The sequence below is a fragment of the Cricetulus griseus genome, unplaced genomic scaffold (assembly GCF_003668045.3).
Source record: "Cricetulus griseus strain 17A/GY unplaced genomic scaffold, alternate assembly CriGri-PICRH-1.0 unplaced_scaffold_123, whole genome shotgun sequence".
Lineage (NCBI taxonomy): Eukaryota > Metazoa > Chordata > Mammalia > Rodentia > Cricetidae > Cricetulus > Cricetulus griseus.
Genome location: NW_023276835.1, coordinates 56,541 through 72,878, shown reverse-complemented (window position 1 = coordinate 72,878; position 16,338 = coordinate 56,541). Strand labels below are relative to the sequence as shown.

The 16,338-nt window shown below is 44.2% G+C and overlaps 1 protein-coding gene across 2 annotated transcripts; it reads left to right on the top strand.

The window, feature by feature from the left end:
• The first annotated feature begins 1,454 nt into the window (after positions 1–1,454).
• On the top strand, positions 1,455–11,380 carry LOC118237753 (zinc finger protein 14-like). 2 transcript variants are annotated; one of them, XM_035453702.1, is made up of 3 exons: positions 1,455–1,714; positions 7,835–7,961; positions 8,168–11,380. In XM_035453702.1, the coding sequence occupies exons 1-3, from the start codon at positions 1,682–1,684 to the stop codon at positions 9,616–9,618; spliced, it is 1,611 nt and encodes a 536-aa protein (XP_035309593.1). In that variant the 5' UTR covers positions 1,455–1,681; the 3' UTR covers positions 9,619–11,380. The 2 variants fall into 2 exon arrangements, with proteins under 2 accessions (XP_035309593.1, XP_035309594.1); XM_035453703.1 differs by lacking the exon at positions 1,455–1,714 and adding an exon at positions 1,998–2,539.
• The last annotated feature ends 4,958 nt before the right edge of the window (positions 11,381–16,338 follow it).

Genomic DNA, 16,338 nt, shown 5'->3' with positions numbered 1-16,338 from the left:
GTGAACCACCATGAGGCTGCTGGGAATTGAACTCAGGACCTCTGAAAGAACAGCCAGTACTCTTAACTACCGAGGTATCTTTCCAGCCCCAAATATCAGGGATTTAAGGGCAATAAAGAAGACAGGTGTTTCTGAGGCAATTGGGTATGCCAGAGAAAGTGTTTGGTGTTCGATGGGTCCACCAGAGAGTTAATTTTAAAAAAAAAAATCTCATCAGGAATTTCGGAACAGGAAGCTTTGCTAACACCACAGTGGAGCTTGATCTACACTATGTTCTGAGGTTTACAAGGTTCTGAGTTCATGATCTTTTGAGGTTCTGCTGGGCATAAATAATGTAGACTAACATGAACACATGTTCATAAAATGCTAGAACACTCAGGAGGAGACGGAGAGGGGAAAACAGAAGATGGGGCCTATTTGAGTCACTTGAATGTTGATGTAGTAAGATTTGCTTGGAGCCAGAGTCTCTAGTGAAAGCGGGGAGGAGTGTGCTCTGGGAGCTTTGAAGCATAGACAACAATCCATCGATGACTAACATAGCATCTTTGTAATGAAACATTTTCAGAGAGGATGCCTTGTTATGGAGTGGTGTTAGCTCTCAGGCTTAAAATACTGTTGCCTTCTCTGTCCTTGTAAATGTGGATGAAACAGGCTCTTCCTGTGTAAGAATTCAAATGTTTCTCTTCCCTCTGTGGAATACTGACAGCATACAACTCCAGTTTCCATATGCACTGAATGGTTGTATTCTCTTTTTGTTGTTGTTGTTTTTGTTTTTTGAGACAGGGTTTCTCTGTGGCTTTGGAGGCTGTCCTGGAACTAGCTCTTGTAAACCAGACTAGTCTCGAACTCACAGAGATCCTCCTGCCTCTGCCTCCTGTGTGCTGGGACTAAAGGCGTGCGCCACCACCGCCCGGCTGGTTGTATTCTCTCGTTACACGCTTATCTTTTCTTGAATGGAAATGGGTACAACTTTTTTTTAAAAAAGTTTTAAGGAAGACTCGGCTCTGAACAGAACTGCCTCATTCTAAGTGGCTCAAGAATGGCATCAGGCTGCCCTGCTTCAGTGTGTTCTCTGAGCGCAGGGACTGTCCCCGGGGGACACTGACACTTAGGAACCCCAGACTTCGCATTGGGAGCAGGAGGGGCGCGGAGGGCAGAAACGCGGCGGGCGGCGTCACCGCAGCCGGAGGCGCCTTCTGCGGTCTGCAGTAACGTGCAAGGCCAGCCGGCTCTCGCCAGTGAAGACCCGGCCAAGAGCGACTGCGGTGACGCTGCAGCCGGCAGGCACCCCTGGTGTGTCGAGAGCACAGGGCTCGGGCTCCTTCGTCAGCTCAGTGTGACGCCGACCCGTGTGAGTCGTTCTATGGGGTCCCGGGCGGGCAAGCGGAAGAGCGTCACCCGCCTTTCCTTCCGGGGCCGCCGAGGCTGCGACCCTATCCTGTGCGTTTATGGAGTCCCAAGCTGTTCGGCCTCGTTGGTTGTTTTTTTTTAATGACCTCCAAACCTAGTAACAGAGTCAGGTCGCACAGTCCAGAGATTTGGATGTAAAAAGTGGTGATCCGGTGCAACTGGCTTGGCCAGGAGCGCCGGAGAACGGAGCGGAAGTTCCTTCTCCGCCATCTTTATTCCTGGCAGCGCCGTCCGGTCCGCCTGGAGTCCGGGCGGCTGGACCGGGAGCCACATGAGGCCGCAGGAGGCGGCGAGCGCAGCCATGGTGAGCGCCGGGGATGGGGATCGGCGGCGGGCGGCGGGGGGCGGGCGGGCGGCGGGCCCCTCGGGTCCTGGGACCGGGTCGGAGTGCTACGGACCGGGGCCGGGCCGGGGCGGGGCGGGGGCGGGGGGGAGAGCGGGCTTCAGTCTTCGGTCCCTGGCAGGGAAGCCGTCTCTAAAACCCACGACTTTGTCCCCCGTCCAAAGGCTTTTTTCCCGGATTGACAGTTGAAACCCCGGTTCCCAGGGTCATGGCCCGGGCAACCCACCCACCGATCCCCGAGAGAAACTGGGAACGGAGTTGCAGCGGGACCGCTTGTAGGGATTGATGCAGTTTCTCCGTGTTAACTGAAGAGATCAGGGCGAAGGCCCCGACGGAAGGAGGGGTGAAAGCTTGTCAGGACATAGCTAGGAGAAAAGGGCTTCTCCTGGGGGCTGGCCACATAGACGGTGCTTACTCCTGTTTTGTCTTTTCTGGTCAGCCAATCATTTTGAGGCAACCAGTGAGCAGTTTTTGAATTGATTTTTTTTCCCCCCTGCGGTGTAATTTCTCTAGGAGTCTAGTTTAGTATCAGACATCTCCGTGAAGAAATCCAGTATTAACACCATCACTTCTCAGCCATGCCGTCGTTCCTCGGTGTATATTTTTTGGCACCTTTGTTGAGTATCAGCCAACCAAATGGGTTTATTTCTGTGTTCTCTTTTCTCTTCCGTTGGACTATGCATCTGTATTTATGGCACTATCCTGGCGGGCTGTCGTGTTTTGTTTGTTCTCTCTGTCACCTGCAGTGTGTTTTGAAAGAGCACTGCTCCTCCCCCACCCACCCAGGTTAGCTTGGGGTCTATAGTAAGAAATTACCAATACGGAGTCAGGTAGAAATATAAGGGTATTTAATAGGGAAAAGCCTTACTTACAGAGCGAACCAGCCAGCCGGTGGTAGTCTGTACAGCAAGAAGCAAAGAGAGAAACCGAAACCGAAAACGCAGTCCCCCTACTCACTCTGACCACGCCCTCACAAGCCCTCAGGTACTCTTGTAGCCAGCCCCTAACAAGGCTTGGCTACAGCTTCCCCTACAGGGGTCTCCTGATCTCTTGTGATTTCATACCAAGTTTAAGCATTGTTTCTAGTTTTGTGTAAAATGTTGTGATAATTTTATGGCAATTTCACTGAATCTATGTTATTTGGGTTATTTTAGCGATCCATGATCATGGTAGGTCTTTCTTTTTCTAATGCCTTGTTTAATTGAAAATTTTCATGTAATATGTTCTGATCACACTTTTCCTCTCTCCCAACTCCTCCCCAAACTTCCCTACCCACCTACCTTCACACCCTTCCCCTTTATTATTCTTTCTCAAGTGACCTAAAACTACCTTTGTTGAAAATTTTCACATAATCAGTGAGGTTTGCCCTGTGTGTGTGTGTGTGTGTGGATGTGGATGTGTGGGTGGGTGTGGGTGTGTGTGGGTGTGTGTGGGTGTGTGGGTGTGGGTGTGCTCTCTTCTGACAATGTATCTCTGTGGGAAGTTCATTATTCACTAGGAGAAAATGTACTGGGCATTGCCTGTTGATTTTGTACCATCCTGCCTTCCTAAATAGTTTATAATCTCTTAAGATCTAAAAGTCCTTTTGGTATAATCTTTTGATCTGTACTTGGTTTTCTTGGATGTGTTGCTTTTTACAGAGAGAGTATAACTATGTACCCTGTCTGGCCAGGATCTCTTAAACCCTACTGTCTTAGACTCTCATGTACTGTGTGCTTCCTGGTGTACACTATAGTACCTGGTTATGGTTTTCTGTGTATTGAAATAGGGATGGTTTGATTTCCTTCTTTCTGATTCGTATGACTGTTGTAGCTTTTGCTTGCATAATTGCTCTAGCTAATAGTTTAGTACTGTATTCAAGAAGAGGAATGGGTAGTTTCCTAGTAATTTTTTCTGATCTTTGAGAAAATGCTTTCAGTGTTTTCCCTCATTTAGCATGGTATTACTAGTTATGTGTTTGTCATGAAAACCCTTCTTATCCTAATGTGTGTTCCTCCTGTGCATACTAGCTGCTGAGCTTTGATCACGACATGGAGTGGAATATTGTCAAAGGCTCTCTTGCATCTAATGTCAGTTATTAGATTTTTAATTCTTGATTTTGTTTTTGTGGCGTTATACTTGCTAATCTGCTTATCTTCTGCATATCTAAGGGAAACTTTACACATCAAAAGATACTTGACTATGACTTGTCAAAACCCTCGAATTTTGTCTTTTCCATTTCAGGGTATAATTTGATTATTCTTCATGGGAAAGGGAAATGTGTGCATGTTTCCAAGTAAATACTAATTTATCTTTGAGTGTATTAAGCAAGTTAAATTGTGCCATTAATGCTTGTACTGGCTCATTTTATGTCAGTTTGACACCAGCTAGAGTCATTTTGGAAGAGGGACCCTCAATTGAGAAAATGCTTCCATCATATTGGCCTGTGGGCAAGCCTGTGGTACATTTTCTTGGTTGATACAGAAGGGCCCATCTTACTGGGTGGTGCCATTCCTGAGCTGGTGGACCTGTGTACTACAAGAAACCAGGTGGAGCAAGCCAGTAAGCACTGATTCTCCTTGGCCTCTGCTTCAGTTCAGCCCTGACTTTCCTTCCTGATGAATTGTGATTGGTACATGTAAGCTGAAGGAAACGTTTTCCTCCCTAAGATGCTTTTGGTAATGGTGTTTATTACAGTAACAGAAACCCCAAGACACTGTTGATACCTGCATAATTGTGAATCGCTGGCTCTTCTGGTTGTGTGTGGATCACTTCAAGATTGCTTATCTTTCCCATAATTACTTGCTAGTCTCTTCTTTTTTAAAATAATATTTTTTGAGAATTTCCTACATGCTTGTAATGTATTTTTATCATTTTCACTTTCATTTCTCCTAACTCCTCCCAGATTCATCCCAACCCCTACCTCTTCCCAATTTTCTGTCCCGCTTAGTCTTGTTTTCAAAATTACATTATATCTAGTAAAGGTTCCTTTTTGTTTATTTTTATTATCATATATTCATTCTACAAACAATTGGCTTCATTTTATTTTCCTTTAATAGTTTCACAACTGCAGGTTTTACAAGTCCCCAGCACATGGAGTGTGCCACCATGCCCAGCTTTTTAATATGAGCTCTAGGGATCCAAGTTAGATCTTTATGCTTAGGTGGCAAGCACTTTATTTACCAATTAATTTGTCTTCCTGGCCCTGGGTTTCTTAATTTTCCAAATTAAGTACTTTGCAAGTTGATGTTTTTGATCTGATACAATGTAAGAAAAGCATTTCAGAGTATGTTTGGGTTTCTGGTTTTTAAAAAAATTTTTTGATAGTTTAGTTAGTTTCTCTCTCTCTCTCTCTCTCTCTCTCTCTCTCTCACTCTCTCTCTCTCCCTCTCTCTCTCTCTCTGTGTGTGTGTGTGTGTGTGTGTGTGTGTATTCGCTAATGCTTTATCACCTAATATGTGATGTATTTGGGGAAATCTCCCATCTGATGCTGAGAAGAACGTGCACTCTGCAATTTGATGGACTAGTCTGTAAATGGCTGTTAAATGCATTTGGTCTATGGTGTAGTTTAACTCTGAAGTTCTTTGGTTGATTTTTTTTTCTGGGTTATCTATTTTTGATATCAGGGTATTGAAGCCACATGCTGTTATTTTGTCTAAACCCTTTTGTAAAATACTCAGTTCATATATATTTCCATGGGTCATTCTTCCGGGGACTTTCTCTTTATTTATATGTATGGATCTTCTGGTAAAGGAAATCCTGGGTTAGTAGTCAAGATGTGCTGAGAAATAATTATATTTCTTAAGTACATCTCACAGAATCCCCTCCTAACAATGCCATTCCCCTCATTTATAATGAAAAACTCAAGTCTTTTCACATTATCATAGTAGGTTATCCTTCATGGGTCTTTCACAGTATTTAAGATTGCCAATCAGATATCAAGTACAAGGTTTCTCTGTGTAGCCAAAGATGATGATGCACAGCATCCTGAGGAAGAAATTGAGAGATGAAGTGTTCATTCTGTATTAGCTGTCAGACCAGCTCATTGGAGACTAATCCTCCAGAGCATATTTTCATTCTGACCAAGTGGGATCTTTCTGATAAGCATGTCAGAAGCTTGCAGACATGTAAAGGGACAGTTGCTGCCATAAACTAGAACACCGAGTCCCTCTCCACCGGTTGGCTAGTGAGATCCAGCCAAATACCAGGCCCCAGACCTCAGGGAAAGTTGAAGATGTATCTTTTTTTTTTTTTAAGATTTTATTTATTATGTATACAACATTCTGCTTCCATGTATATCTGCACACCAGAAGAGGGCACCAGATCTCATAATGGATGGTTGTGAGCCACCATGTGGTTGCTGGGAATTGAACTCAGGACCTCTGAAAGAACAGCCAGTGCTCTTAACCTCTGAGCCATCTCTCCAGCCCCAAGATGTATCTTTTTTACTGCATGTATATGCTTACAGATGTTTGCACACGTAACAAACATGTATACACATTCATGTGGAAGTCAGAGAACAGTCTTGGGTCACTCCTCAGGGATGCTGTCCACCTTTTGAGAAAAGGGCTTTTTTGGGGGGCTTTTTTTGTTTTTGTTTTTGTTTTTGCCTGAAGCTTACTAGTTGTACTAGATTGGCTAACCAGTATGCATCGGGGATCCTCGTGTCTCCACCTGTAATCGACAGTGCTGTGTTCTACTATGCCCAGCTGTTTTATGTAGAATTGGGAGGGGGAGGTTTCAAACTCAGGCCCTCATGCTTGAGAGTCAAATGCTTTTCCAAGGCCTGTTCTAAGAAAAGTCTCCATGGGCTGGAGAGATGGCTCAGAGGTTAAGAGCACTGACTTGTACGATAAATCTTTCCACCAAAAGCCGACTGAGCCCCACCGCCACTTGTGAGCTTTAAGCTAGCCGCCCGCCTGAGTTAGGCCCAAATGAATACACAGAAACTTGTATTAGGTTCAAAGCTGCTTGGCCAATGACTAGGACTTCTCATCTGTTAGCTCAGTCTTAATTATCATAAATCTATATATTTTATAAGACTTATCGGACGCCTTATTGGCGTCCCTCCTTGCCGGTGGCTCACATCCTGCCGCTGGAGGAGGAAGGGGAAAAGAGGGCCCTTCCTGTTTCTCTTTCGCTTAAATATGAGTCTCCTTGCCATGTCACTTCCTGCCTGGATCAGCACTTTTCTACTACATTTCCCAGAATCCTCTTTGACTCCTAGTTTCATCTAACTTGCTGTCTCATTGGCCAAACAGTATTTTATTCAACAATCAATAAGGTAAACATACACAGAAGTACTTTCCCCAACACTGACTGCTCTTCCAGAGGTCCTGAGTTCAATTCCCATCAACCACATGGTGGCTCACGACCATCCGTTATGAGATCTGGTACCCTCTTCTGGTGTGCAGATATACATGGAAGCAGAATGTTGTATACATAATAAATAAATAAAATCTTATAAAAAAAAAAGAATAGTCTCCACATAGCTGCTGTTAACTCTATTATGGATACTGACTAGTGGGATTTTTTTTTTAAGACAGAGCCTCACTAGCTGACCTAGAACTATGTAAGACTGGCCTCAGACTCAAGATCTGCCTGCCTCTGCTCCCGAGGGCTGGGATTAAAAGCATGCAGTGCTGTGCCTGGCCCAGTAGGAGCGGTGTAACAGAACCATTGTACAGATTTTACTGGGTAACTGAACAGCTTAACAGGCATCTGCTTCTGCTGTATGATATAGTTCCAGCCTAGCATTGAAATTACATTGCTAAATAGTGAGAGAGAGCACTGACCAGAACACTGATGAGCATTACATGGATTTAACATTGGACAACACAACATTCTGTAACACAATATCATATGCGCCAGGCGTGTGCACACCTTTAATCCCAGCACTCAGGAGGCAGAGGCAGGCGGATCTCTGTGAGTTTCAAGGCCAGCCTTGTCTTCAAAGAGTTTCAGGACATTCTCAAAACCTACAGAGAAACCCTGTCTTGAAAAACCAAAAAAACAAAACAAAACAAAAAACAACATCATATGCACTGAGTGGATATCTCCAATGTATCTCACCCTTCCTGAAAATAATGTGTCATTTTTCAGGAGTCTGTATCCTTCGAGGATGTTGCTGTGAACTTCACCCCAGAGGAATGGGCTTTACTGAATTCTTCCCAAAAGAGGCTACACAGAGATGTGATGCAGGAAACCTTCAGGAACCTGGCTGCCATAGGTGAGGGGGAAATCATTGTCTTGTTTTGTCCATGAGAAAACAGTAGTTTTGCTGATGAATACACCTCCATTATTTGTACAGAAACAGAAATTTTGATAATAAAATAGTCATGGTCATGTTGTACTAGAAACCTACTTAGAATCTAATAATTTTCCATAGAGTTGTATTAACTCAGAGTGTTTTTTTTTTCTGGATCTACATTCCAGCAAAAAAGCAAGAAGACCAGACTCTTGAAGATGACTATGAATATTTAAGGAAAATTCTTCCCATTGCAGTTCAGACTGGATACAAACCATGTGAAAATCAAGAATATGCAGAGAAGCCAGGTACAAATAAGGAATGTGGGAAAGTCTTTAGTTCTCCCCAGTGTTTTCTGGAACATGTAACAACTCAAATGGAAGAGAAAACTTATGAATGTAAGCAAACTAAGGAAGGTTTTAGTAGACACAGTTATGTTCAAATCCCTGAAAGAATACACGATACAGAAGAATCTTGTGTTTTAAAGCAGTGTGGGAAAGACTTTTTGACTCTCACTGATACTCAACAGCACATAACACATAATGGACATGAGCCATATATATGTAAAGTATGTGGTAAAGCCTTTCTCTCTTCCAGTTCTTTCTTGACACATGAAAGAACACATACTGGAGAACAGCTTTATACATGTAAGCAATGTGGCAAAACCTTCACTTATTCCAGTGGCCTTCGCCGCCATGAAAGGACCCATAGTGGAGAGAAACCCTATAAATGCAAGCAATTTCTGAAAGTCTTTCCTTCTTTGAGTAAGGTTGAAAGTCATGAACAAACTCACAATGGAATAAAATACATGTGTAATCAATGTGGGATAGCCTTCAGCGATCACAGTTCCCTTCAATGCCATGAAAAGATCCACAGTTTAGAGAAACCCTATATATACAAGCAATGTGGAAAAGCATTCGCTTGTTCTAGTGCCTTGCGAAGACACGAACGAATTCATACTGGAGTGAAACCTTATGAATGTAAGGTATGTGGGAAAGCTTTCATTGCTTTCAGTACTCTTCAATGTCATGAAAGGATCCATAGTGGAGAGAAACCTTATGTATGTAAGCTGTGTGGGAAAGCATTCAGTTGTCAAGGTTCTCTTAAATGCCACGAACGGATTCATAGTGGAGAGAAGCCCTATGCATGCAAGCAATGTGGGAAAAACTTCACGTATCACAATGCTCTTAGATGCCATGAACAGATTCACAGTGGAGAGAAATCCTATGGGTGTAAGCAATGTGGGAAAGCCTTTGTGTTGAGCAGTGCATTGAAAAAACATGAACGAATTCACAGCGGATTAAAACCTTGTTTGTGCAGGGTGTGTGGAAAAGCCTTCACGTTTCATAGTTCCCTTCATTGCCATGAGAGGACTCATACCGGAGAGAAACCCTATGTGTGTAAACAGTGTGGGAAAGCCTTTATGTATCACAGCTCTCTTCGTTGCCATGAACGAATCCACAGGGGAGAGAAACCTTATGTGTGCAAGTTCTGTGGGAAAGCATTCGCTGATCACAGTTCCCTTCGATGCCATGAAAGAATTCACACTGGTGAGAAACCCTATGTATGTAAACAATGTGGGAAATCCTACAGTACTCATGGTTCTCTTCGATACCATGAAAAGATGCACTGTGTGTAAATACATTGGAAAACCTTCTCTTTGAATACGTTTTAATCTTATTAACTAAAACAACAGCAACAGCCAAATATGGTTGCAAGCAATGTGAATAAGCCTGAACATGTTCTGGTTCCCGTCAAAAGAACACTAATGGAGACACATTGGAGCGTATCTCTAAATATAGAACAAAGGAAACCTCCATTATTGTAAGTTCTTTGTAGCAAACATGATGGCATAATGAATTTAACCTGTGTCAATGTAAAGCATGCGGGATTATCTCTACTTGTTCAGTTCTCAAAACAACACTAAAGGGGATGGGGAGATGGCTCAGTCTGTATAGTGCCTGCCACCGAAGCATGAGATCCTGAGTTTAAATCCTCAGCACCCATACAAAAGCCAGACATGGTGGCACATGCCTGTAAATAATCCCAGTGCTGGGGAGACAGAGACAAGAGATTCCTGAGCTTGCTGGTTAGCTAGTCTACTCAAGTCTATTCACATTCTAAAAGTAAAGTGGAGAATGATCCAGGAATACATCCAACATTAACATCAACCTCTGACCTATCCATGCAAATGTTATGTGCAGCCACAAACATATGAACACTCTCCTCACATGCATGCACATCATACACACAAAAGAACTCACTATATCAAGAACCTTGGTTAGAAGAAATCCATAAGTCTTCTCTTGGCCAGCATATACACAGTCAAAACCTTGTAAATGTAAGTAAAATTGTCATTTGTTGCATGTGTCAAAGGCTGATGTAGTAGGATTCTGTTAACACAACTAATGTGAAGAGCCTGGCATAAAATAATTTATGGAATGCTTTAGAAATTGCACACATCAGAAGAAATGCTCTAATGTTTAGAAATGTCTGTCAGTGGCACATTCTTAGGTAGATCTGACCTGTGTGCTTCTAGTTTTATTCTTAAAAATAAATGTTTCAGTGAAATTATTTGCTAAGGTTTACTTAAACAGTTGCCTGTGCTTAATCTGTAGTTTTAGTATTGGTGAATTCAGTTAATAACTTTCTGCTTTTAATTTAAAATATTTAAATGTCTTTCTAATATGTCAGCAGTCTTAATTTTTATGTAGTTTTAAAATAATTTTGTCTAATGGACCTGTAAGAAATTTTTAATTTGGGCTGGGAAAATGACTCAATGGATAAGCATCAGGACCTAGGTCAGATCCCCAGTACTCATTAAAAACCGAGCTGTGACTACACATACCTGTATCCCCAGCACTGAAAGTAGGGGATAGTGCAGGAAGATTCCTGGGGCTTGCTGGCCAACTGGTCTAGATGACAAGCAAGCTCCATGGTTAGTGCAAGACCATTTCTCAAGCAAATAAGGCAGAGAGTGGTAGGAGAGAATACCTGATGTTCTCTGGCTTCCACACATGCAAGCTTGGTGCTCACAAGCATGAAAGATTATTAACCCTTGGGTTTTCCTACTAGGCTCTTGTCATAGGTCATATATGTATATAAATTCAGAACAAATGACTTTAAAGTGAATCACTATTTTTCACTTTTAATATTTTCTTCAAATAAAATTTCTCTACATCTTTTATAATTTAACTGTTTTCAACAGTGTATGCATTGACACATTATCTTTTTCATATATGGACAAAATATCTGCAAAGTAGTCATAAAAAGATCAACTTCACAATTTTTCTTTTCATGTTAGAGTCATTATTGTCAAAACACTGATGAAATTTCCTTATGTAATGGAATCCTACTAACTAATGCTCTTTTCCTACATAAACTTTATCATATTTATGGTACAGATTTTTATCATAATTTCCCCCTCACTACTAAAAGATACATCCCACTGTTTTAAATGTGTTCTGGCCAGAGATTACAAGACCAAGACTTTAGTCACATCAAATGTAATGGATTGCAGGAATATATCTATCTACATACCATATCTGATTTGCTCATCAAAAAGATCATTTTCTTTTGTATTAAAGTTTATGGTTTGTGCATGTGTGGTGTGTGTAAGCATTGTAGGTGTGGTGAATGTGTAGGTGTATGTGCCTGTGCGCGTGTGTGTGTGTGTGTGTTCCTGTGCACCTTTGGAGACCCGAGGAAGATGTCATCCTTTTAGATCACTCTTTGCCCTATTCCTTTGAGACCATGTCTCTCCCTGAACCAAGAGCTAGGTTAAGTGTTATCCCCTGGTTCTGTTTCTGTAGAGAACCCTGACTAAAGCACTAAGAAAGCAATATGTTTAGGTAAATTGCCAGAATAGAAACCTGGAAAGGTGCATGAGCAGTCAGGTGATGCAGTAAAGCACAGAAGTTATGCCTTTCATAGTAATTTTCAAACATCATTTGCTTGACAACTTTGTGAAATAGGAACATAGGAATGAGCGCAGATAATGTGGGTGTATGTAAGAACTTAATATTTACAGACATAAGTGCTTTCGTTTTTGTGAGACCAGGAAGCTGGTGAAGCAAGGTTGAAACAGCGACTCGGAGCTGTAAAGAACAGTAGGCAATAGCAGGTGACATCATGCTAAGGTACATGTCATTCTTCTAGGGAACTTGCTGTGTAAAGAAGCTCTCACTGTTGACCTATTATGTCAGCTTGTGTCCTTGGCACTGATGCACATCAACACAGGAGCAGATGAAAAATCTCATGTGTTTTAGCAAATGTGATATCAATTAGTCATCTTTTAATTTTATAGTCAGTTCACATTGGCCCTGAGTATAAATGTGATATTGTTTATGTATGAAAATCATCTTGCCTGGGGAGATGGCACAGTGAGTAAGAGTGCTTGCTGTATACAAGTAAGAACCTGAGTTTGAGTCTCCAGCATCCACACAAAAAGCTGAGCTTAGCCACAAAACACTGGTAATCTCAGCAGAAAGGGACGGACACAGAGAATGACTGTGGCTTCCTGTCTGCCAGCCTAACTCAGGGTTCAGTGAGACCCTGTCTCAAGAGAATAAGGGGAGAGTGAAAGAAAATGATGTCATCCTCTGGCATCTGTGCACCCAGAAATGCGCAGGCATGTATGCACTTATCATACGCACAGAAAGGAAGAATTTGTAGTTCTCTGGGTTTTAAAGACAGGAAAGCTGCCCAGCTGGTATTACCCACAGTGGACTGGGCTCTCCTACCTCATTTAGCAAGGAAATGAGGCACAGACATGCCCACTGTATGATGGCAGCAATTCTTCAATTAAGGTGTCCTCTTCTCTGATGGGTCGATACCTGGGCAGCCTCTGTCTAGGTTGGTCCCACCCACCGATTGTCCTATCATTGTGTGGACTTCGGCCTAGTCTGGCAAGTCATAAATCTCCTCTGGCTGGCATATTTTCATTCTCCAAACGTAAGATTCTTGGGGAGATTCCCTTTTGGGGAGGGGGCATCATTTCATTAGTGTCTGAGATTGAAAGATGTGTATCTTTGGAATATCTTCAATCCTATGAGGCTGGCTACAGAAGCTGAAAGGGTTCGCCAGTAGAGGAACAAGTAAAGTCAAGAGTCAGCTTTGCTTCAATACTCCCTGAATGAAAAATGAGAACATAACAGCTCCTGTCTGGTGGAGGAGAAAATTTATTGTAGATGTGTGGAAGAATACAGCCAGAGGCATCTGAAATGGTCCAGACCAGGCCATAGGAGGAGAGAAAGGTGGAGGAGAGAGAAGAGAGTTGGGGAAGTGGACCAAAAGGGATACAGAAGTGGAGCCAGCTAGGAGGAAAGAAGCCTAGGCCCTGGCCTGGAGAAGCTTAGGGCAGGGGGCCAGATGGAAAGTGCCGTGGGGGGGGCGGGGAGGGGGAAGGGGGGACATAGGTACTGAATGGTCTGCAGGAGCTGGCCAGCATCTGCTTGGGTGATATTAATAGGCACCTCAGTTAACCATTTGTCCTGTATTTCTTTGAGACCTAACACCCTGCCCCCCAGGAGGGCCAGCTTGAGACAAGAGAGAAGAACCAGATACTGTGGCTCGCTTTCACTAGCCTGCTTCTCGAGGCCTGATCTCATAGCCTCTGTGCAGCTCTCCCTTGGACTGAGTTAAGAAGCAGTGTGCTGTTACTTGACAAGTTAGAGAACCTTCTTCTCCATGCTGCCTGCCATCTACACTGTGCTGAGCCAAATCACATGATATGAAAGATCCTGCCCCCTAAAAGGTCATTTGAAAAAATCAGAACTTTTCATTTGTTCAGGAGAATAGTCTGAGACAACTCTGGAGGAGACCTCAGGGATTTGGTCTAGGCATGAAGGCTGCTATCACTCTGAAGCTCTTCTGTCTTCACCTCCCCTTCTCAAGGTCGGCCTGCTTCTGCCTGTCCCTCCCCCCCTCCTTCCCTCCCTCCCTCCCTCCCTACCCTCTCTCTCCTCTTAAGGCCCTATGTTTATATCTGCATAAATTCTATTGTCTCTGTCTAGTGCCCTCTCTTCCACCTCCAGGATTAATCATGACTTGAAGCACTTTATAATAACCCTGAAAAGAATTTATGTGTCAGCTTTCTGTGGTGGAAGGACGGCAGCAGCTTTTACTGCTTAACTGCTTGAATGTTTATAATGTTTTCATTAGCACACATTAATTATATGTAAGGTTTCTCAATAACATTTTCGCTCATGTATATAACGAATCTTGCTCATATTCACATACACAGACTTGGTCCTCTCTTGTCCCTCTCCCGCTGTCCTTGATCCCTTTCATGTCTGTGTGTGTCTCAATGAGCTTCTTCAGCGTTGTTGACAGGAGGGAGTGGTGTTGTCAACAAGGGGTGGGAGGATAACCTCCTGTCACTCGGGGCTCTGGGGCTGGATGTGTGGATACCAGCAATGAGGGCCGGCCGAAGGAGCTGCAGGTACAAACTGTCCGACCAGGAGCGCAGAGAGGCACTTCCTGGCGTCCGTCCTCAGAGCTGTCGGCTGTGGGAGTCCCAAGTGGCTGAGCTTCCAGCCAGCCCAGGAGCCTCCATGGGGCCGCTGCAGCCCCAGGGCAGACATGGTCAGCATCGGATGGGCGGGGCGGGGCGGGGCGGGGCGGGGCGGCAGCATCCCCGCGTCACCCCGCCCCAGCCCCTGCGAAGCCACGCCAGGGTCTCCCCCTGCTCTGCTGAGGGGGACGTGGCTAGGCTCAGTCACCTCCCAGCCCTGAGGGCCCCTTCCGCTTGGGCGCCTCCAGTCAGAGACAGCGGGATTCGGTGCTTCACCACAGAAAAGAATTCCGAGGCTGGGTGATGGGAAGCAGAGTTGGGGGTTAGGGGTGTAAGAGACAGTTGTTGTGTGAGAGACCAGAGCAAGACATCCAGCGGCCTGTTCTGTCAAGTCCCAGCTCATTCCTGTGAGGCAGGGTCTCTCGCTGAACCCGCGGCTGTGGCGGCTTGGCTGACAGCCGGCCGGCTCCGGCCATTCTCCTGTCTCTGTCCCCACAGCGCTGGGTTCACAGTCGTCTATGACGACCCTGTTGTTCTTTTTTTTTTTTTTTAAGATTTTATTTATTTATTTATTATTTATTTATTTATTATGTATACAGTCTTGTGCCAGCAGAGGGCACCAGATGTCATTCAAGGTGGTTGTGAGCCACTATGTGGTTTCTGGGAATTGAACTCAGCACCTCTGGAAGAACAGTCAGTGTTCTTAACCGCTGAGCATCTCTCTAGTCCCCCTGTTATTCTTTTGCTGCGGCTGCTGCGATGAAACTCATCGACCAAACTTCAGCAAACCCACACGGAGTTTATTGGGAAAGGGAGCAAAGGGAGGGGAGCAGAAATGGAAAGAAGAGGAGAACAGGCAGGAGCCCAGCTCCGCACAGCCCCAGTTCCACACGGTTTCTGCATGCACAGCCCTTCTGCAGCCACCTAACGCATGTGTGATGCAGCCATGCAACCTTTGACTGCTGTCAGTGAGGAGCGATCACCTGTCAAAGATGGATGGGGGAGGGAAGGTAGTCCAGAAAGAGTGATCCTGGGGCGGGGAGAGAGCCTGAGGATTAGAGAGGCCCTGCGACCAGGAAAGGTTCCCCAAGGAGAAGGCACAGGCCCAGGAGAGGCCTGGTGTGGAGTGACAGGCGGGCGCTGAGGAGAAATCACCGGGCAGGAGAAGGAGAGGAGCTGGAAGCAGAAACAGGGCAAGGTTGCCCAGGACCAGGGGAGAGGGAGAAGCCAGGATACCAACAACACCTAACTTCTATTTGGGTGCTTTTGAGAAGTCAGGTCTTCATCCTTGCTCAGCGAGCACTCTTAACCACCGAGTCATCTCTCCAGCCCCAAAGACATGTTTAATACAGATCTTAAGCACAGAGATTAACAGAAATGTTCAGGAAAAGACTGAGACATACCCAACAAGTGTGAGTGTGGGCTTCTCAGGCGACAGTCACAGTTGTTTTCACAATGGATACATAGAGGACTTTGGGGGCACTCGTGTTTAGAACTGTAATATCCTCTTGGTAGATTATTCCTTTATAGCATGTGATGTGACTGTCTTTATCCCTTCAGACCGAGGTCTGAAGCAAGAGTCTTTCGATTTCATCTCTGTGCATATGGTACTTGAGAGTTTATCTTTCACTCTTGGGTTAAGTACTGTTATCACATTTGTCCCTTTTTCCCGTAGCAAATACTCTTTTGGAAGTGACTGGACAGGTTCAAAACACAGTACATTGCAAATTTATCAATGTTTTGTTTTGTTTTGTTTTGTTTTGAGACTGGATCTTACATATTCTAAGCAGTCCATAAACTCATCTTATAACCAATCTTGACTTTGAATTTCTGATCTGTTTTGTT